The sequence below is a fragment of the Mesocricetus auratus genome, unplaced genomic scaffold (genome assembly GCF_017639785.1).
Source record: "Mesocricetus auratus isolate SY011 unplaced genomic scaffold, BCM_Maur_2.0 Super-Scaffold_100024, whole genome shotgun sequence".
Lineage (NCBI taxonomy): Eukaryota > Metazoa > Chordata > Mammalia > Rodentia > Cricetidae > Mesocricetus > Mesocricetus auratus.
This window is the reverse complement of record NW_024429205.1, coordinates 128,495-151,068: the sequence shown is the minus strand read 5'-3', so window position 1 is coordinate 151,068 and position 22,574 is coordinate 128,495. Positions and strand designations below refer to the sequence as shown.

The 22,574-nt window shown below is 43.3% G+C and overlaps 1 protein-coding gene and 1 long non-coding RNA gene across 3 annotated transcripts in view; one reads left to right on the top strand and one right to left on the bottom strand.

Annotated features, from left to right (window-relative positions):
* Nucleotides 1-17,795, bottom strand: part of Ercc4 (ERCC excision repair 4, endonuclease catalytic subunit) — a 34,223-nt gene extending 16,428 nt beyond the window's left edge. Inside the window, exons 1-7 of the mRNA XM_005087807.4 lie at nt 17,589-17,795; nt 16,266-16,446; nt 5,231-5,426; nt 4,179-4,386; nt 2,297-2,477; nt 1,500-1,619; nt 421-531 (exon numbers count right to left, since the gene is read on the bottom strand). Of these exons, the coding sequence (XP_005087864.1) occupies nt 421-531; nt 1,500-1,619; nt 2,297-2,477; nt 4,179-4,386; nt 5,231-5,426; nt 16,266-16,446; nt 17,589-17,795 (1,204 nt within the window). The remainder of the gene's footprint in view (nt 1-420; nt 532-1,499; nt 1,620-2,296; nt 2,478-4,178; nt 4,387-5,230; nt 5,427-16,265; nt 16,447-17,588) is intronic.
* Nucleotides 17,796-17,835: 40 nt separating this feature from the next.
* LOC110339635 lies at nt 17,836-21,332 on the top strand. Of its 2 annotated transcripts, none has more exons than XR_005870758.1 (2): nt 17,836-18,612; nt 18,765-21,332. It is a non-coding gene; the product is annotated as an uncharacterized LOC110339635 (long non-coding RNA). The 2 variants fall into 2 exon arrangements; XR_002381672.2 differs by having other exon boundaries at nt 17,836-18,616.
* Nucleotides 21,333-22,574: the final 1,242 nt, after the last annotated feature.

Genomic DNA, 22,574 nt, shown 5'->3' with positions numbered 1-22,574 from the left:
TTGGCTGGGGGGGGGCAGTATAAAACAGAAAAAAAACCCATTAGCCAATTAATAGATATTCCATATTTAAAACTAATGACTATATACATGGAAATTTGCTGATTCTTTAACAGAGGTTCCAAGAGACCAAGCAGTGAAGATTGCGCTTCGTGAATACACAATGACTCAGTCTGGAGAAAAGCACAACAAACTGAAGAGGTCTTGGGAGCCAGGAGATTGACATCTAATGTCAGTGTGCTGTGTGGGGTCTGGTGGCACCTGCCTGGAATCCACTACTAGGAAGTAAAGGGAGGGAAAACCAGAATGTCAAGGCCAGCCTCAGATGTACAGCAAGCTCAAAGCCAATCTGGACCAATGAGATCTTGTCTCAGAAACAAAAACAAACATTAAGCCAACGTCGCCATCTCCCTTTGTTCCTACCTGGGCCACCAAGAGCTTCACTCTCCTTATTTTCTGCTTCGATTTCCTTCAGGACTTCGCTTAACGCCTCCCACTTTGGGTTGCTTTCTAGGACCAGTTCCTTTTTTGTTTCTGTATAGAAATAAAATAGAACCACATCCTGCATGATGTTTAGCCAAAACCACGCAACAGAAAACTAGCATCGACGGGAATGGACACGTCCTTGGGCCTCAACCATGCCACACAGGCCCTGCCACCCTGGAAAAGCATGCTGACAGGTCTGTGGAATGTGTGGAGGTGACGGGACACACAGCTGACAGAGACAGTTCTGTGTTGTCACTTGTGACACTGTACACAGGCAGTTACACAAGGCAAGGAATAGGTGCTACCAATATTTATTCTTTTGTAAATAACAATTTTTAAACTTTATTTTTATTTCATGTGCATTGGTGTTCTGCCTGCATGTATGTCTGTGTGAGCATATCAGATCCTCTGGAACTGGAGTTACAGACAGTTGTGAGCTGCCATGTGGGTGCTGGGAGTTGAACCCAGGTCCTCTGGAAGAGCAGCCAGTGCTCTTAACTGCTGAGCCATTTCTACAACCCCTATTATTTCTAATACGCTTGTACTTTCTACAATCCTGAACATGGCTAAAGGCAGGTAACAACTATTTTTTTCTATAGTATTCAAACTGATTATGAACATACTGTTTTGAACAGACCTTTGAACTAGGAAGAAACAAGTGTTAACTATCCCATCCCAGGCCTTAGAAAAAAATGACACTTGATGCTTACTAGACAGAAACTAGAATGAAACCAACACTTACTTCTGTCTAGTGATTTTATAGTATTTAAAAGTTGCAAAGAATGCTAAATGCTTCATTAAGACTTTAAGTGTCCAAAATAGTAATGGTTGAAATGTTTCTTATGTAGCAGTGAGAACATTTTGACTGGTGTCTGGCCTAGCCACTGGCGTTCTCTGGCAATGGATCTCATCCTGGTTTTAGCACATACTCTTCCCACAATGCATGCGTTTTAAGTTTGCTGTAAGCGGACACCTGCTTCCACTCCAATGTGAACAGAGAGCGTTTAAGGCCTGACCTTGCCCTTCTGCACTCTCAGACATTTTGGCCTTTTTGTTCAGTTTCACATCTGGAACACGGTAAACTCGTGCACGAGCGTTCACGAACATGGAGGTGCTAGCATCCAGGAAAAGCCAACCTAATATGATGGTTTAAAAAAGGCTTCAATTAGTGGTAATTTTAAACATGGTCACATAACCCACACAGACCACTAGCTGCCATCTTGTTTCCCTAGCAACTATGTCTTAGTTTGTCTTATTACTGTGGCCTCTGCTTGATTAGACCAGTGGTTTTCAAAGCATGCGCTCTACCACGGTGCTATATTCCTGCTCCTGTATTTGTTAAAGAATGTCTGGAAGAAGCAGTAAAAATTATGAATTGCCGATCATTAGACCCTAGGGCTCAAGGGTCTTGAGTGGTTAGCATGACAGTCACCGTACATGTTTACATCTCTCAACAAATCTCTTAAGTCTTTGGTACTCTAGCAGATGAAACACATGCCTTGAGGTCTCTTTGAGAAAAACTAATTTTAAGTTCCTACCAAGTAAATTTCCAGAACACAACCTATTTCCAAGTTGGAGACTGTCTGTACTACAAAGTCTTTTCTGGAAATAAAACTGCCAGGAATGGATATGAATATTTATTCTACAGAACAGAAGCTAAGTAGGAGGGAACATTAGCTTTCAATAAAGCTCTACACCCTTGTGCAGGGAACATGAAATTCAATTTATAACATGCAGTTGAATATAGCACTCCTCCCAATAACACTTTATTCAAAACAGCTCCTAGAATAATATTAGTATTTTTATCTCACACCTGAATTCTGACCAAAGACCTTCTCTGTTGCTCTCAGAGATTCCAGAAGATTAAGAAATGTAACACAATCATACTGAGAGAGATACTGCAGTAGGGTTCTTAGTATCTTCAGATCCTGTACCAAGGATTTAGTCTTGGCTCCAAGCTGGTGCCATAAAGGGTCCAAGTAATGGCGGATTGTCTGAAAAAGAATACAATTTACTTTTGCTAAAATATATTCATTATAGCTTTTCTTAACACAGCCATACTTTCAATAAAGGCTGTTCATTGTATATGTAAAAACATATTTAAAACGCTGTATGTTTTTTATTTATATTTTATTACAATAAGATTCCCTAAATATTTCCTTCCAAGAAAATGGCTAGAAAGTTTCAGGTTGCCAAATCCTAATACTGTTTTAAAAGGATAATGTCATATTACTCTATTTTTTATAATGGGATGAGTTAATGCCCCTTAATTCTTAATAACATTATCAGATGGCTCAGTGGGTAAGAATGTCCACTGTGCAAGGTGGACCTGAGTTCAAATCCCCAGCACCCACATAAAATGATGGGCATGTGTCTACAACATCAGAGCTATGAAGGACAAAGAACAGAAAGATCTCTCGGACATTCCAGCTGTCAGCTTAGTTCTAGATCCAGTGAAGACCCTTTTCTCAAGGAAACGAGGCAAAGGAAGTGATAGAGAGGTCATTCCATGTCCTCCTCTGGCATCTGTACATTCAGGAGCATGTCTACCATCCAGCACACACACACACACGGGTGCATGCACATGTGTACAGACATACAAAAAACATGCATGTTACTATATACCATAGACAAGAAAGGACTATTCTATCAGAAAGCCAGCAACTTGTTCTTATGAACAGTGATCTCGTGTAGGTATCTAATCTGACAAAGCACACACTGGGCAGAAGTGGCACCTAGTGACCTTATAATTCATGCTCCAGACTGGGATGCATGTGACAGGGTAAGAGCAGGGGTAGAGCCCTTCTACACCCACAGACCACTTCTGTTAAAAGACAGACTGAACCTCAAGCGTTTGCTTTATCTTATGCAAGCTCTGTCTATATTTGGATGTGGCTAATGCAAGAATGCCCAAAACAATCCTTGACTCTCACCAGCCAGTAACATCAGACAGAAATCAGTGTTCAATAAAGCATTTTGCTGTTCTAGGACAACATCTATTCCATTCAAACAATATGAAGATTTGTCACCACCATGCACTAAGTTACACACATGTTAAGATAAAGGAAGACAGGACACAACACATGGAATCCATTCCACGCATGAGTATTTCATAGTAGTCAGGCCTTTCCTTCTGTTCCCAGTGACACCAAGACTGATTCAGAGTTTAAAAGGCAGTAACATGAGCTGAGTGTGGTGGCACCTGTCTTTAATTCTAACACTTGGGAGGCAGAGGCAGGCATATTTCTGTGTATCTCTATGAGTTCTAGGCCAGCCAGGGCTACACAGTGAGACTGTTTCAAAACAAAACCAAAAATACTCCCCCTTCCCCCAAAATGTACCCAACTTTCTATCTTAAAAAGATGGCAAATTTAGGGATGTATAATTACTAAGCATTCATGTGTAGACTCTGTGTCTACAGATACCCAGATATTGTCAATTTGGAACGAAGACATTGATTACACTTACAATAAGACATTTACTCACTATGTAACTGAAAAAGCTAGCCTCATGCTTACATGCCAAACACAGATGTCACTGCAAATTACTACTTCCAATAAGTAAAGCAGTCCCACTTTAAACCACCTTCAGTTTAATTTTTGCAACGGACACGGTGAATATTAAAATGCCTTGCACTCTTTAAAATGACAACCTAATCAGCTGTGCTTCAAAAGGAAGAAAAAAAGGAAGTGGACCTTGTCAAACGGCTTCCCAAGAGCATTTTCTAGTGACAAGTCTTCCACTTCTAGCGATGGGTTGTGGCTCTTCAGCTCCTTCAGACACGCATTTAAGATGTCTAGTATGGCTGTCTGGATGGAAAGCATGGCGGGTGTCATAGACACGTGAATCTCTACTACTTCAGGCTTGTGTTGTTCCAAGAACGAGTTGACTGCTACATGGAACCTAAGGAGACAGAGTTTCCAAATCAACAGCTACAAACACAATGCAAGCAAAATGGCAATGCCCAAGAACACACTGGGCCTTGCTGAGTAGGCTCATCACTCAAGCAAGGCAGGCTTAGAAAGCTAGTACAGGCCCAATCCAGGACCTACTTTTGTATAGCGTGAGGGAACATGGCCCTAACCACTGGGTTCCTATTACCTACAACAAAACAAAACAAAACAACCAAAAACCCAATCACCCTTATTTTGTGTGCACATGCTACAGTGCATGTGTGTGGTCGGAGGACCACCATGTGGGTCCTGGGGACTGAACTTGAGTCATCAAGGTTAGTAGTTAGCACTTTTACCCACTGAGCAATCTTGTCACCCTTACTCCAATACTTTTAAAAGTTACATGTATTTATTTACTTGTGGTGTGCCTGAGTGTTCAGAGCTCAGAAGACAGCCCATAGTCAGTTCTCTCCTTCCATGTGGGTCCTCAGGATTGAACTCAGCTTCTCAGGGTTTAGCAGCAAGCACCTTTACCCCTTGAGTGATCTTGTTGTCTCTGTTTCTGTGCTTCTAAGAGCAAGGTTGAGCTAAGTGAGCCTCCACTACCAAAACACTTACTAGCTGGTCATTCATAGGCATGTTTTGCTTCTGAAATAAGGAACAATTAAATAAAGAATAACTATACAGCTAGTATTCTGCATAAAATTGATAGGCACATGCATAAATATATTTTTTAAAAAGGTCCTTATGGACAGAATGGCAGATTTTACATGTATTCTATCAACTGCATGAAAGTGCAGCTAAGTTAAGACTAGGACTCTTCTGTTCACAAAGCGGCCCCACAAGGTCATTACCTTGGCCACAGGTAGAGCTTCCTCACAAAAAGGTTCCTCATTACTCTTTCCACATGACAAAAGCCAGTGTCAAAGGCAACAGGGTTGTCTGTGAAAGCTTTGATGAAGCCGCGCTTGTTTTTCTGGCGGAAGAGACGCAGGATGAAGGCTTCTTGGCAGGACTCGATGATCCTGTGTGCTCTGTACACCAGGATGCCTGTGGGGAGTTGTACTAGTCAGGTTCTCTAGAGGACAGGACTCTAAGATGGATCTCCACGTAAAGAAAGGGTTTACTAGAGTGCAATCATAACCCAAGGAAGACAGGGGCTGGGGTGCACACAGGGGATCCCTATGCTCATTCTGGCTTGGCCCCTTTCTTGGAACATCTGCTCGAAAACTGGCAGGCCCTGCTGTAGGCTGGGTGCAGATGTAAATCCCTGTTCTTTTGTGGAACTTAAAATAACGCAATCAAAGTATTTAGTTTTACAAGTGCTAACCAAAACCAAAACCAAAACAAACAAAAACAAATCAGAGGGAGTGTGTCCAAGGGTGGGGTGTCCTAGTTAGGGTTACTATTGCTGTGATAAAACACAATGACCAAAAGTAAGTCCACATCACTGTTCATCATTGAAGGAAGTCAGGGTTGGAACTCACACAGGACGGGATCCTGGAGGCAGAAGCTGATGCAGAGGCCATGGAGGGGTGCAGCTCACTGCCTTGTTCTTCCTAAGTTTCTCAGAACCCAGGACTACCAGCCCAGAATGGGTACCACCCACAGTCTTCCTCCATGGATCACTAAGAAAATGACCTCCAGGCTTGTCTACAGCCTGACCTTCCTGAGGAATGTTCTTCATTGAGGCTCTTGTCTCCAATGACTCTAGCTTGTCAGCTTCAGTGATGAGAGTGCAAACAGAAAGTGAAGGTGAGGAGTGAGTCCCCTGAGCCATTTGGACCACGAGCGTCTGGACCACAAAGGGGCCAGGTCGAGCAAAAGATAAGGAGCAGAGGTCTTAAAGGCGCAGCATGGACACATGGACTACACAAAACAGCTCAACTTTACAAGTCTGGGCAGCTTCTGCATCCTGCTAGATAAAGTCAGCATCAAGGATGCAGTCAATAAGGAGGTAACACTATTTGAAACAAAAGCCTTTAATGAGCAAGCTTAATACAACATTTTGTTTTGTTTGTAGAGGCAGGCACTTGATATTTAACTTAGTCTGGCCAAACTTATGATCCTCCTGCTTCAGCCTCCCGAGTATTGGGATTACAGGCCTGCACCACCATGCCTGGCAACACATGACTTTGGTGATCTGTTTGGTACGATGCCCCTGAATCTTAGAAACAAGAACAAGGGATAAAGCATTTGCCATGTGCTGCTAGAACCCACATGACAGCTATGCAGCACCGGGAAGGAAGGAAGAGGCATAGGATCCCCTGAGCAAGTTGCTAGCTGAATTAACAAGGATTGGCAAGCTGCAGCTTTAGCAAGAGACACTGTCTCAATAGAGAGAGAAGAAGACATCTGATGTCAACTTTGGGCCTCCAAACACGTGCACACATGTGCACACTTACACACATCTGAGCACACACACATACATGCACATAAAAGATAATTATAAATGTTTCTTAGTTTTAAATATAAGATACTAAAACGGAGACCTTTAATGCACTACCGTTCATATTACATTCGTGTGTGTGTGTGTGTGCGTGTGTGTGTGTGTGTGTGTGTGTGTGTGTGTCACAGGTGAAGGTTAGAGGACAGCTTCTAGGATTGGTTCTCTCCTACTACGTGGATTCTGGCGATAGAACTCAGGTCAGGCTTGGAGGCAGAGTGCCTTTACCCACTGCCTGCTGGTACCATTTTGATAATGTGTATTTAGTGACAAAATAATAGAGAAGCAGGAGATCTAACAGAGGCCAGGTGTCATTTCTGGGTCAAACTCTCCATTGTATGATGATGCTCAGTCTTTTAGACGTAGATCAAGTACACACATGCACTTGGTTTTGGATCTGTTCTCCTCACTCATTGGGTCCTGAAAAGAATATAGTGATCCATGTGCCCTCCTTGTCATTCAATAACTCACTACATATTCTATTTATTTTGAAATTCTGGACTAAGGTGGCTGACACTAAAACGTAACTCTCCCTAATCAACAAGCAAGTACGTGAAAATTCATTTACAAGTTTACAGACCTTTAAAGACCTTTCCATCATACTGGAGCACGAGGCGTACTCACTGCTCAGAAAATATTCTAAACCTAGCAGGTGGTTTTCCCAAGGATCCCACAGGCCACAGTGGTTAGCCTGTGTCGAAGCATTATTACACAGGGGGCTGGGAGGCAGCCCCAGAGCATTTGATGCATGAGAACAGGGACCTGGTTTCAACTCCTCAGCACCCACATACAAAGCTGGCATGGCCACCTGTGCATACTGGTTGCTCCAGGGCTGTAGGGACAGAGACAGGAGGATCACTGTGGCTTGCTGACTGCCAACCTGCCTCCAAGTTCAGTGAGTGACCCTGTCCCAGGGATGTAAGATACAGAGTGATAGAGTAGGATGCTCAATATCCTCCTCTGGCCCATGTAAGTGAGCAGGTGCACAGAACCACACACACATGCATATGTATACCACACACATGCATATACACATCACACACAATAGAAATTGAACATAGAATTGAAAACAATAAAACAGGACTTTCAAACTATAGATGAGCCTTAAATTAGGACAATGTGTTCCAAGAGGCTGTCATTATTTTGGAATCCAAAAGAAAGGAGAAAGCTAATAGGCACAGGCTTTGTGAATGGGATTCAAGTAAGCTAAGGCTGGGTTATCGTGGGTCATCTGATGTTATGATTTGTATATGAAATGTCCCCAGAGGTTCACTGTGCATCAAGGTTTGCTCCTACACCTATGCTCAGGGGGCTCTATGTATGTGTTTTCATGTAGGGATTATTTTAAGATTTAAAGGGGGGGGCAGCCTGAGGGTTGACTGGGGCCTACCACGTGCTTCCTGATGAGTGAAGCCCCTTGGGGCCTTGTAAACCAGCATCATCAGTATAGAGGGTGTGTGGAGGGGGCTTCAGTGCTATGGGAGGCTCTAGTGAGACAGGATAGCATGGACCAGAATGGACTTGACTTTGGATTTAGTCAAGACCCCCACCTGAGCTGGGAGAGGATGTTGAGTCAGAGACTGTGCAGGCCTAGTCAGGGTGACTGATGGTGCAATACTGACATCTAGTGGTAGTTTCCAGGCAATGTTCTCATGTTAGCAACTTGAAAATCCAAGGTTACACAACATGGAGCAGTAAGATTCGGATGAACGGTTATCTCCAGCTATACAAGAGCAACTATTGGTACAATTTTTAGGTTTTTCTGTGTACAAGCTATCATCCTAAGAGGCACTGACATACATACTTATGTGTGTGTGTATACTCATCTGTGTTCCATATGCATTCAGTGTTCTTGGAGACCAGAAGAGGGTACCAGATTGCCTGGAACTAGAGCAATAGATGGTGAGAGCCACCATGTGTTTGCTGGGAATTGAACCTGGATCCTCTGCAAGAGCAGCCAGTGCTCTTAACCACTGAGCTATCTCTCCAGTTCTGGAGGCACTATTTTCTTGATTTAAGAAATGAAAAAAATAGATTAAAGATGGATATCAACAACATCAGAAACAACAGAGAGCTTACAAATTCATAGAAACTATACATCTGTCATGTAGCAGCAAGGGCAGGGGAGAAATGCGTCCCCCTCCAACACCTAAGGTGGGTGGGAGAGCTGGCCCTGAGGTCATCAGAGCAGGAGAGCTGTCCCAGGCCATCATCAGCTGCAGCACTCAGGAGAGTGGCCTGTACACCACTTCTGGGCAACACAGTAGAACTGGTCCTGAAGGTACAGGTGTGGGAGGGAGAAATGACTGGGGCCATAAAAGCAGGAGAACTCTCCCTGGGTGAGGACAAGGGAGAGCTAGTGGGCTGACCAACCCTGCAACTACCCAGGCCCAGAACCAGGGTTATGAGGTGGCCCATCCCAACATCCACCCCAACTGTGATCTGCTGGAGTATGTGAAGAACCTGGTCTGCAGGATCTCCACAACACAGAGCAATGACAGGATAACCAAGAGGAGCTCCAGTGGGGGCCCAGCATCCACAGCGTAGCAGAAACCAAAGGCCTCGATACAGACCAATGACTCTTCGCAATGAACACTTACAAGTAAAGACATATGGATACAGGGTTTACTGTATGATTCACTGTGCCACACTACAGTGTTTATGACAAGTTTGATTTTTCATTTTCATTTTTTTTCCTCTTAAATTTTATTTTAATTTGAGGGGTAGGTTGCAAGGGCAGAGGGCAGATATGAAAGGTTGGGAAATGAATGGGATGGAGAGGCATGATGTCAAAGACTAAATATAAAATATTTTGGTTTAACTCTAACCAAGCAAGTAAAGACCTATATGACAAGAACTCAAGTCTTTGAAGAAAGAAATTGAAGAAGATATCAAAAAATGGAAGATCTCTCATGCTCATGGATTTGTAGGATTAACAGAGTAAAAATGGCAATTTTACCAAAAGCAATCTACAGATTCAATGCAATCCCCATCAAAATTCCAACGCAATTCTTTACAGATCTTGAAAAAAATATTCAATTAAATATGGAAAAACAAAAAATCCAGGATAGCTAAAACAATCCTGTATAGTAAAAGAACTTCTGGAGTTATCACCATCCCTGATTCCAAACCGTACTGCAGAGCTATACTAACAAGAACAGTGCGGTATTGGCATAAAAATAGACCGTTGGATCAATGGAATCAAATCAAAGACCCTGACATAAATCCACACACCTACAGACAACTAATTTTTAACAAAGAAGCCAAAATTATACAATGGGAAAAAGACACCATCATCAACAAATGGTGCTGGTCTAACTGGCTGCATGTAGAAGAATACAAATCAATCCATTATCTATCACTCTGCACAAAACTCAAGTTCAAGTGGATCAAAGACCTCAACATAAATCTATTCACACTGAACCTGATAGAACAGAAATTGGGAAATAATTTTAAGTGCACTGGCACAGAAGACAACTTCCTGAACAGAATACCAATAGCACAGGCACTGAGACCAACAACCTCACAAAACAAAAGACACCATCACAGGACAAGACAGCAGCCTATGGAATGGGAAAAGATCGTCACCAACCCCACATTTCATAGAGGGCTGATCTCCAATATATATATATATATATCCCTCAAGAAATTAGATATCAACATACCAAATAATACAATTAAAAATGGAATACAGATCTAAATAAAGATTTCTCAACAGAGGAATCTCAAATGGCTGAGAAACATTTAAGGAATTGCTCAACATCCTTAGCCATCAGGGAAATGCAAATCAAAATGACTCTGAGATTCTATCTTACCTGGTCAGAATAGCTAAGATCAGAAACACAACAACAGCTCATGCTACAGAGAATGTGGAGCACTGTTGCACTCCTCCACTGTTGGTGAGAGTTCAAACTTGTACAGCCACTTTGGAAGTCAGTGTGGCGGTTTCTCAGAAAAATTGTATTCAACCTACCAAAAGACCCAGCTATATTGCTTTTGGGCTCAACTATGTTCATAGCAGCTTTATTTGTAATAGCCAGAACCTGGAATCAACCTAGATGTTCCTCAACTGAGAGACAGATATAGGAAATGTGGTAGACTTATACAATGGAGTATTACACAACTGTTAAAAACAAGGACACCAGGAAATTTGAAGGAAAATGGATGGAATTAAAATACATATATATCATCCTAGGTGATATAACCCAGACTGAGAAAGACAAATATGGCATATACTCATTTATAAGTGGATATTAGGTGCAAAATAAAGGATAACTTCTATAATCCACAGAAGACCCAGAGAGACTAGGTAACAAGGTGGGTTCCTAGGGGGGCACCCAAATCTCCCTGGGAAGGGGAAATAAGAGATTTTGTGAGTGGACTGAAGGCGGGTGGGGATGGAACATGAGTAATCAGGTTCGGGGGGCAGAGAGGAGAGGAGTACTGGAAGGAGGAGCATTTTGGGGTCAGGTAAAAACCTGGCACAAGGGAATCTCCCAGGAATCTCCAAGGAAGACCCAGCTTACTCTTAGCAATAGCAGATACACAGCCTAAAAAGGCCAAATCCTGTGACCAGACTGTGGTGCCTAGCCCAATTGTCATCAGAGAGGCTTCATCTAGAAACTGATGAAAACAGATGCAGACCCACAACCAGACATTAGGAAGAGTTTGGGGATCCTGCAGAAGAGAAGAAAGACCTGTGGGAGCCAGAGGATCGACTCTGGAAGAAAATCTACAGAATCAACTAACCTGGGCTCATAGGGGCTCACCAAGGCTGAACTGACAACCAGGGAGCCTGCATGGGACTGACCTATGCCCTCTGCATACATGTTACAGTTATGTAGCTTGGTCCTCTTATGAGATTCCTAACAGTGGTAACAGGGACAGTCTCCAACTCTTATAGGACCCTACTCCTCACACTGGGTTACCTTACCCAGCCTTAATACAAGGGGAGATGCTAAGTCTTACTGCAATTTGCTATACCATGTTTTTTTATATCCATGGGAGACCATCCTTTCCTAAACAGAAACACACCATGGTTTGTTGATTTTTTTAAAAAATCCTGAAGAGACTGGGGACATACCTAAACATAATAAAGGCAATTCACAACAAGCCTATAGTCAACATCAAATTAAATGGAGAGAAACAAAAAGCAATTCCACTACAATCAGGAACAAGACAAGATTGTCCACCCTTTCCATACCTATTCAAGTCTCAGATAGAGCAACAAAGACAACTGAAGGAGATAAAGGGGATACAAATTGGAAAGGAAGAAGTCAAAGTACCATTATTCACAGATGATATGATAGTATACATAAGTGACCCTAAAAATTCCACTGGGACACTCCTATAGCTGATAAACACTTTCAGTATAGTGATTGGATACAAGAATAACTTAAAAAAAAAAGCAATGCTCCGACATACAAATGACAAATGGACTGAGGGAAACAATACCCTTCACATTCAGCACAAACAATATTAAATATCTCAGGGTTAACTCTAACCAAGCAAGTGAAAGCCCTATATGATAAGAACTTCAAGTCTTTGAAGAGAGAAATTGAGGAAGACGTCAGAAGATGGGTAACTCCCCATGCTTACGATCAATAAGATTAACATAGTAAAGTTGTGGGTTTTTTTTTTGAAAGATTTCTTTATTTGTTATATATACACACACCAGAAGAAGGCATCAGATTCCATTATAGAAGGTTGTGGGCCACCATGTGGTTGCTGGGAATTGAACTCAGGACCTTTGGAAGAGCAGCCAGTGCTCTTAACCTCTGAGCCATCTCTCCAGCCTGATTAACATAGTAAAAATGGCAATCCTACCAAATTCATCTACAGACTCAATGCAAGCCCCATCAGAGTTCCAACACAATTCTTTACAGACCTTGAAAGGACAATTCTCAACTTCATATGGAAAAACAAAAAACCTGGGATATCCAAAACAATCCTGAATAATGAAAGAACTCCTGGAGGTATCACCACCCCGATTTCAAGTTGTACTACGGAACTATAATAATAAAAACTTCATGGTATTGGCATAAAAACGACAGGTGGATCAATAGAACTGAACTGAAAGCTCAGACATAATTCCACACACCTAAGGACATACTAGGGGAAAAAAGACAGCACTTTCAACAATTGGTGCTGGTCAAACTGGACGGCTGCATGCGGAAGAATGCAGATAGATCTCCATGTGTCGCTCTGCACAAAACTCAAGTCCAGTGCATCAAAGACCTCAACACTGCTCCATATACACTGAACATGACAGAAGAGAAAGTGGGAATAGCCTGGAAGTCACTGGCAAAGGAGACAACTTCCTGAACAGAACACTGATATAGCAAAGGCACTAAGATAAACAATTAGTAAATGGGGACCTCATGAAGCTGAGAAGCTTCTGTAAGACAAAGGACACAGTCAATCAGATGAAATGGCAGCCAGCAGAATGGGAAAAGATTCTTATCAACGCCACATCCAACAGAGGTCTCATATCCAAAATTATATAGAGAACTCAAGAAGCTAGACAGTAAAATACAATCCAATTAAAAAATGGGGTACAGATCTAAATGGGGAATTCTCAATAAAGGAATCTCAAATGACTGAGAAGCACTTAAAGAAATGTTCAGCATTCTTAGCCATCAGGGAAATGTAAATCAAAATGACTGAGATTCTATCTTACATTTGCAGAGTGGCCAAGATTAATAACACAAGTGACAGCTCATGCTGGTGAAGTTGATCGCTGGTGGGGTAAGGGGAACACCCCTCCATTGCTGCTGGGAGCGCAAACTTGTACAGCCACTATGGAAATCAGCATAGCAGTTCCTCAGAAAATTGGGCGTTGATCTACCTCAGGACCCAGCTATACCACTTTTGGGCATATACTCAAAGGATGCTCCATCCTACCACAAGGACAGTTGCTCAACAATGTTCACTGTGGCTTTATTCTTAATAACCCAAAACCGGAAACAACCTAGATGTCCCTCAACTGGAAAATGGGAAGAAAATATGGTACATTTACACAATGGAATATTACTCATCGATTAAAAAAAATCATGAAATTTTCAGGCAAATGGATCCAATTAGAAAGAATCGTCTTAGGTTAGGTAACCTAGACAAATGTGGTATGTATTTACTTATAAGTAGATATTAGCAAATAATGAAGCTAAAATCCATAGACCCAGAGAGGTTAGGTAAACAGGAGGGCTGGTGGCGGGGGTGGGGCACTGATGTCCCTTGGAAGAGGAAACAGAATAGATTCTGTGGGTGGACTGGGGGTGGGTGAAGATGGGAGCAGAGGGGTCAGGAGGAGGCAGGGGTGAGGTGAAAAGGGCTCTATAGCTGGAGAGGGAGGCTTTTGAGGGGGGATGGTATGGAAACCTAGTGCAATAGAAACTTCCTAGAATCTATGAGGGGGCCCTTAGTGAGGACTCCTAGTAATGGAGGATACGGAGTCTGAACTGGCCATTTTTTGTAGCCAGGCAAGTCTTCAGTGGTGAGACTGCATTACATTCAGTTGAGATGTTTGCTGAGGAGGTCCCGTGGAGATCCCTAAGCAACCCGGACTGAGCCACGTGGTGGTGACACAGGTCTGTAATCCCAGGAAGACAGAGGCAGGTGGATCTTTGTGAATTTGAGGCCAGTGTGGTCTACAGAGCAAGCTCCAACACAGCCAAGGATATACAGAGAAACTCTGTCTCAAAAAACAAACAAAACAAAATTGACAACAAAAGAATAACCCAGACTGCTGCTAGGACAGAGACAGGCCTCTGAAAACTGACAGTGGGGTCTCACTGTTGAGGACAACTTCCACTCAGCCCACTGGACGTAGAGGTCAAGCTGGTGCAGGTTTGGAGCCTTCACCCTACATTCTAGTCTCCTTGACCTAAGAAGGTACTCTGCAAGCTATGGAAGGAGAAACCTAGACACCAAACCAGGACCAAAGACCTTGACCTACAATCTGTCCTGCTTGCAAGATGTGCTGAGGCAATGGTGGTGGAGACCTTGTGGGAGTGGCCAAACAATGTCTGATTTAACTTGAGACCCACGCCACAAGAGGGGACCCAGGCCCGACACTGCTTAGATGGACAGAAACCTTAAAAAGCCTTTTTAAAAAATCAACGAAATGATTCCTAATGATATTCTGCTACACTCGTAGATTGGTACCTATTTAGTTTAATTTAAATCATGGGAAAAGGAAGGACAGCAAATTCATTTGGAGATCTATGAGGAGTATTGATAAACACATCAAGTCTAGCTGTACTCAAAAGGCAAATGCCGGTCAACATTAGTGAAAGTAAGATTCAGAGACAAGGAGGCACATCTTACACAAAGTCACACATTGCATAATGATGCTTCAATTGGCAATGGACCTAAAGGTTAGAACAGAGCTGGAAAGTACCCACGTTCCAGTAGTTCACCTTATGACTCTTTATGGGTTTGTATGCTGATACAAAGACTGGCTGGAGAGGGCTCAGTGGTTAAGAACACTTACTCTTTCAGAGGACCCAGGTTTGATTCCCAGAACCCACATGGTAGCTCACAACCATCTGTAACTCTAGTTCCAGGAATCTAATGATCTCTTCTGACCTCTGCAGGTATCAGACATGCATGTGGTACACACACACACACACACACACACACACACACACACACACACACACACGCAAAACATCCCTAAACATAAAAAATAGAAATATCTAAAACAAATACACCACTGTGTCACTAGTCACATAAGCATACAACATGTGCAATTATGTGCAGTACATATAATACTCAGTAATACAGCAAAGGACTGTTTGGTTAATTTTCTATACTGTGCTTTTCTTCCTTATTTTGGAGGTCCCCTTCTACTTATAAAAACAAATCAACCATAAAACAGCATGCTGTGTTAATGGTGGCAGCATCAGGCCCAAACAGCTCATGTTTACTATGTCTCTTAGCTGCATCAAAAGGTCAACATCTAATTGAGTTATAACATCTAGGATTTTTTAAAATTTATTTTTACTTTAAAAATTATGTTTATATGTTTGTGTGTATATGATGGGGGAGAGGCGTGTTTGTGAGTGTTGAGTGCCCTGCTCTCTGAGGGCCAAAGAGGGTATCAGATCCCCTGGAACCACCATGTGGGTGCTTGCCTTCTGCAAGAGCAGTGTGCAACCTTAACCTCTGACCCACCTCTCTAGCCTATCCATACATGTTCTTGTATGTAAGCTCTAAGGTCGTCATACAATAGCTCATCATTCAGCCTGAGAACTGGTGGCTGTTGAGTGATATGTAACCATACTTCCTCATGTCATAAATATTTATGGAACATCTACAATGTGTCAGATGTTATGCCAACAGTTTAACTACAATGATGAATAAGAGCCAGTTTAGCAGTTAGCAGAGACAGACACAAATAAAAATGCTCACATTGTAGACAAGTTAAGATTTCAAATTCTTACCCGTTATTAAATCTGCAGGTATTCTATCAGTCAAGAAATCAACCACAAGTATCCGGCTTGTTGCAAATATAATACCACCTTGTGTGTACACTTCATAGCGACTGTTACTCGTGATTTCATTTGTCACACGTCGAGGGAGGTGTTCAACTCCTTCTATCTTCAATTGATTGATAAAATATTCCTAAATCAGATTAAATTCATTAGTAAGCTATTTAATAGGGGCAGAGTACTATTAAAATAGGATGCAGGGATTGAAAATGATGTCTCTACTCTCAGATTTGTGACCATCATAGCAAATATGCAAACTAAGTTATTCTGGGTTACATTAAGGATTTTGCTGGAAAAAAAAAAAGGATTTTGCTTAGTTGTGCAAATAATTAATTGTGCTTCAGTTATCTGCTCCCAACCAGAATCCTTTAAAACCCTGGGGTAAAAGTTCTCTACTACCTAGAAATTACTTCCCACCAAAGCCACGCTTTCAGCCAATATCCTCTGTAATAAGGGATTCCTCTCTCCAGACAACGCTTTAGGCTGTTAGTGCTGTATTATTAGTTACAGCAGTACTGATGCATCCTAGAGAGACTTCAGAACGTCCATAGTTTCCATGACTGACAGCCTCTCCGTTCAACGTCACTTTCCTGGGCATCTTACAAGTCCCAAGCCAGGCACTGGAGATACCCAGAGGAGTCCAAAAGAGCTTCTTCTCAGCTGACACTTTCTTCCTGGCCCATCACTGTCCTTTTAGGGACCCCACTCTGCTGCCCCCAGAAATACCCATAATACTTAACTTCTAGGCTCACACATTACCTTACAGCTTTACTCTGTATTATTCTGACAGCTTCCCTACTTTTCACTGCAACCCAATCCACCACCCTACCTTAAATGTGTACCCTAGTCGCCCTCTCTTTTTCACTGTCAGAGAGTGTGTGGGAGCCGTATTCTCAAGCTGTGGGCCCTGTATCTCTCCCAAAGAGCTCTACTCAATGGCCTAGCTGTCAAGCAAGGAAGTCAAGACTTCCTGGGGTCGCGTTCCCTCCCGCAGTGTTGGAGCCCTAGATCTCCTTCAAGGACCCTTGCTCAGTGCCCTCCCAAGTCGCGACAGGCACTTGGACTTCCCAGGGTTCCCTTCCCTCCTTCACAGTGTCCAAGGATTATGTAGGTGCCCCGAATCTCCCTCAGGGACCTCAAATCATTCCCTTTCTGTTCCGTTTGAGACCTGCGCTGGCTCGGGGACCCTGCGACCGCACAGCTTCGCGTTCCCGCCGCGCCGGTCTCGGCTCGGATGTCCCCACGCCCTCGGGTCCACCCATCTCGCAGTCGCACCTCCTCTGCTGGCTGCGTGTTGAGCACCAGCACCAGACAGGCCGGGTGGCAGTGCAGCCGCAGGAAATGGTAGAGGAGCCGGTCGGCGCCGAGCCCGCGGGCACACACCACCAGCCCGTCGCTGTCGAGGAGTTCCAGCACCAGTTGTCTCTCGTACTCCAGCAGCGGCGCCATTGCTTTGCGAACGGCGGGTAGGACCCGCTCCATGGGCGCCCTTCCGGGGCCTCGGCCGGACGGGGGCGGAAAGAGCCGAGCCGAGCCGAGCCGAGCCGAGCCGAGCCGAGCCGAGCCGAGCCGAGCCGAGCCGAGCCGAGCCGAGCCGAGCCGAGCCGAGCCGAGCCGAGCCGAGCCGAGCCGAGCCGAGCCGAGCGCTGCCTCATCGTGACGGAGGAACTCCGAGGTCCGACGAACGCGGGACGAAGATAGTGACAACAGCCGTGTCTGAGACGAGAGTGCGCTGGACGAAGCCGAAGGGAGTCCAAGAGGAGAGCCAACCGATTGTAGCCAAAGAAGAATCCAGGTTGGAACAAATGTGTCCCGAATGAAGCCGAGCCAGAGGGCCGGAGGTAGCCGAACTTAGCCGAGAGGCGCCGAAAGCAGTCGAAGGCGTTAGCGCGCGGAAGCGTTAACGCGTAGAAAGTTGTCTCGTTCAGGTGGTAACCAGGTGACTTCGGAATTTGCTTCTTTAGATCTAGAACATAAACTAGCAAACTGCAAACAGAGAAGTCTATTAGCATAACCCTCCAATATCGACAGTTCAGAATGTTAGCTGTCAATATTCCAAGAGCACCCAGAATCGGCACCGCTTGCCGGAACAGCATACAGTTTTCTCTACTTTTGTGATTATTCCCTTCAAAATTTTTTGAATAAGCACAATATTTTATGAATTTCTGCTTCTTGTTTGCAAAACTCGTGAATAACATGCTGTTTCACAAAGTCTCAATCAGGTACCTGCCAGTTGCAGCCGCGTTCCGCCTTCCACTAGAGGGACACCTTGGGTCGTGTTTGTAACTGCCTAGAACTGGTAGGTAAGCACATCTAGAACTGTTCTCGCTCCGAATCCCCCAGTCCCCTTTATTGTTAGCCCATAAGAAATACTCACGCTCACACGCACACACACGCACACACCTTTTATCTGTATGCAATAATAAATAACCTGAGTTTGGTCTTATACAGGTGGCATAGGCTGCAATCCTGGCTATTCCAGATGCTGAAGCAAATTCAAGGTCAGCCTGAGTTACAGATGGGGACCCTCCAACACGAAGTATAAAGAGTGCTGGTATTAGATCAGTGGTAGACACCCCCCCGGAATTTGTCACTGATATTTCAGGAATTTCTGATGTAATAATCTTTCAAAGTCCTTCATATGGTAGAGTTTTCTGTAACGTGGATGCATGTGCTTATTTATCTAATTACTTATTTGAGAACAATTAGTCAGCTCCCTCCACCAGCGTTAAGCATAGCTAGCATTTCACTAGCTGCTTTGTAGAGAAGTTCAACCAAACCCTCGAGGTACCTTTCTGGAAGTGGATGATTAGTGGGATTAAAAAGGAAATATTTATCTGAGTTTTCATTACCTTTATTACATTGCCTCCCAGAAAGCCTGCCGATTTCCCTTCACATCAGCAGCCTATAAGAGTTTCTCTACTGTTTCCTCCAGTGTTTTCCTTACATGGAAGTGGAAGCAGACACTTCACATACAGCATTCCCTGTGAGCCATGCAGTTCTGCAAGCGGGTTACATAACCAGGCAAGGCCACAGAGCCAGGTGATATATTTCCTAGCTTTTGTTCAGGATGCAGTAAGTAGGGAGTCAACACATGCGTGGGTGACAATGCTGATATTTACACCCAGTTCCTCCCACACTGACAGGCAGAATAATGCAACCCAAAAGATGCCCGCATTGAATTCCCAGAACCTTTTATGTTGTTTTTCGTGACAAGGAGGAATTTGTAGGTTTGTTTAAGCTAAACTCTTGAGATGGAGCAATGGATGGGAAATTATCCGAGTGTGCCCAATATAACCATAAAGGTGTTTACAGGCAAGGGGGAGGCTGGAGGGTTAGTCAAAGGAGATGTCAAGGGGGAAACAGGTCAGAGTGAGGTATGAAGGACCAGGAATGCAGGCTTTAGAAGCTGGAGAAACATGGTTTCTTCTCTGGACCCTCAAGAAATATAACAGCCACCTCCTACAATCCATTTTGGACATCTGGTGCCTACAGCTGGAAGAAACTGCATTTGTGTTATTTTAACCCCTGGGTTTGGGGTAATTTGCCACAACAATAATAGGAAATGAATACACAAGTGTTTCTTATTTTGACTACACTGAACTCTGAAGATTAAGTTCTCATCTTATAAAAAACAAACCAGCAAACACCATAGATAAGGGGGCTGGAGAGATGGCTCAGAGGTTAAGAGCACTGGCTCCTGTTCCAGAGGTCCTGAGTTCAATACCTAGCAACCACATGATGGCTCACAACCATCTATTTTGAGGTCTGGTGCCCTTTTCTGGTGTGCAAGCATACATTCATGCAGAACACTGTATACATAATAAACAAATCTTTAAAAACCCAAACTGTAGATAAGAATATATAAGGAAACAATTGTTTAGAAGGTCAAGATTTACTGAAAATTCAAGCATATGTATAGAGTGACTGGGGTATAGCTAGCAGGGAAAGTGCTTACTGTGAAAGAATGGGTACCTGTGTGTCAAGAATGGGTACCTGTGTATCAAGAATGGGTACCTGTGTGTCAAGAATGGGTACCTGTGTGTAGTCCTAGAACCAATGTAAAAGAACTGGAGAGTTCCATTGCTGGGAGGTAGTGACAGGTAGGTCCTGAGGCTTGTCATCCAGGTCAGTGAGACAAGTCTATTTCCAACACAGGGTAGTTGTCAAGAGGGCTCAGTGGGTAAGATGTTTGTCACTAAGCCAGACTCTCTTTGGTCTTAGGGCTTCAGATGCTGAAGTTGTTCTTTGCCCTCCACGTGTATGCTGTGGCTTGAACCCCTCATAAATAAATGCATGCATTGAAAAAACAACCAAGGTGAACAGTTACTGAGAATTGACACTCAAGGTTAACCTCTGGTCACAACACGTGTGTGCACACAATACATATACATGTGTGAGTGCACACATGCACACTCACAATAACCATATGGATGTATAAATGCATTAGTATTTATTCTTCCAAAGAATGTTAATTAGGTATACAATGTGTCAGGTCCTGTACCAAGGGTCTTACCAGGGAATAAATCAGGCAAAATCCCTGCCTTATTTTCTTCTGTGGAGCTAATGTATGAAGAAATCTATCGATCATTTCGTTATGTGAACGGTGGTTATTTCTGGAAAATTTTTCTTAATTGTTCCATCACAAGAAAGTACTTGAAAACTTTTGATTCATCCCTAGTAAGCTGACTATCAGAGAGCTATTAAAATCTGAATGTGGAAAGGGACCAATATCTAATATATACTGAAAAAAAGAAAAAATTGTAAAGCAAAAATGGATAGCATGGTCCCACTTATATCAATAGTTATTTTCCCAGGACTGCACATAAAGTGCTGGAAAGAAACCAAATCTCTCAGCACAAGCAGGCGTCTTTTAGGGGAGTTAAGGGGTGTGTGGGGAGGCAGTTAGCATCACCTTTGAAACTTTACTAATTCTGTTTATTCCCTTCTGTACTGTTTGCCTTCCTTCCCTGGTACTTACATTGCATGTATAATAAAAATGAAAGTAGAAACTTCCCAGATACTGTGTAAACACTTCATCAGCACCAAAAATTTTACCCTGTGAAGTCTATATTTAATATGTGCGTGGTGGGCAACAGCTAATGTCTCATGCTGGCATCTGAGGCGGTAGATCTTTGTACATTTCGACAGGTCCTTCATAAGCAGAGTGATGGTTTCCCTCCCATGTTATTATCACAATGATTCTCCAAGCCTGTATTTCTTAGCCCGATTTCCCTTCCTTCCCATTCTCCTCTACTCCTTCTTTCCCCTTTCTTTCCCCTCCCTCTCCCTTGGACCCTTTCTCTCTCCAGACCTACTTCTTTCTTATTTTGTCCACGAGGATATAGGCAGGCCCTCACTGGCCTTTGACATAAGGCTAGCAATGAGATTAAGCATCATTTTTCTCCTACACTCACCAGTCTCATGTCAACTGCCAGAGCCAGGCACTGACATCTCTCTCAGCATGTAGTCTTCAAACTATATGTAGTCTTCCCTTGATATTCATGGGGATTGGCTCGAGCTCCCCTCCCCCAACACTGTCAAAATAAGCAGATGCTCAAGTCCATTGTATAAAGGGGTACAGTGGACTGGAAACATGTGCTTACCGAGCATGTGCAAAGCTGTTCTGGTCCCTGCCATGGAGTAAAACTGTGAACTTGAAATGGGGAAGTCTTTGCATAGAACCTCAGCAGTCCTGCTGCAGTTTGAACCATCACTGGAGACTTGTGATACCTAATATTACAAGGGCTGCATAAACATTGGCTATAGTACATTGTTAGGGAGAATATTTTGACAAGAAAAAGTCTGTTCAGGTCCATTCTTTAATTACTTACAGTTGCCATTTTTTTCCTGTCTGTGATTGGTTAGATGCATGGATGTGCAGTTTAGAGATACAGGGTGGTGGTACATCAGATCTCATTAAATCTAGGCCGTTCTGGGATTCCCATTCCTGGAGTTCTCACTCAAAAAGAGGGTGATAATCAAATGTTTTAATTTTGTCTCTGTTGCTATGATAAAACATCCTATCGAAAAGTAACTTAGGGGAGAAACAATTTATTCAGTTCATAGTTCCAGGTCACAGCCCACCTCTGTGGGGAAGACAAGGCAGGAGCTCCATTCCATCACACTATCGGGAGCAGAACGTAATTAGTGCATGCTCATTTTCTTGCTTATTGTACTCAAATCCAGTTCTTTACTCACAGAACCCTGTCTACGGAATGGTATCACCCACATCAATTAACTTAACTAAGACCAAGCTCC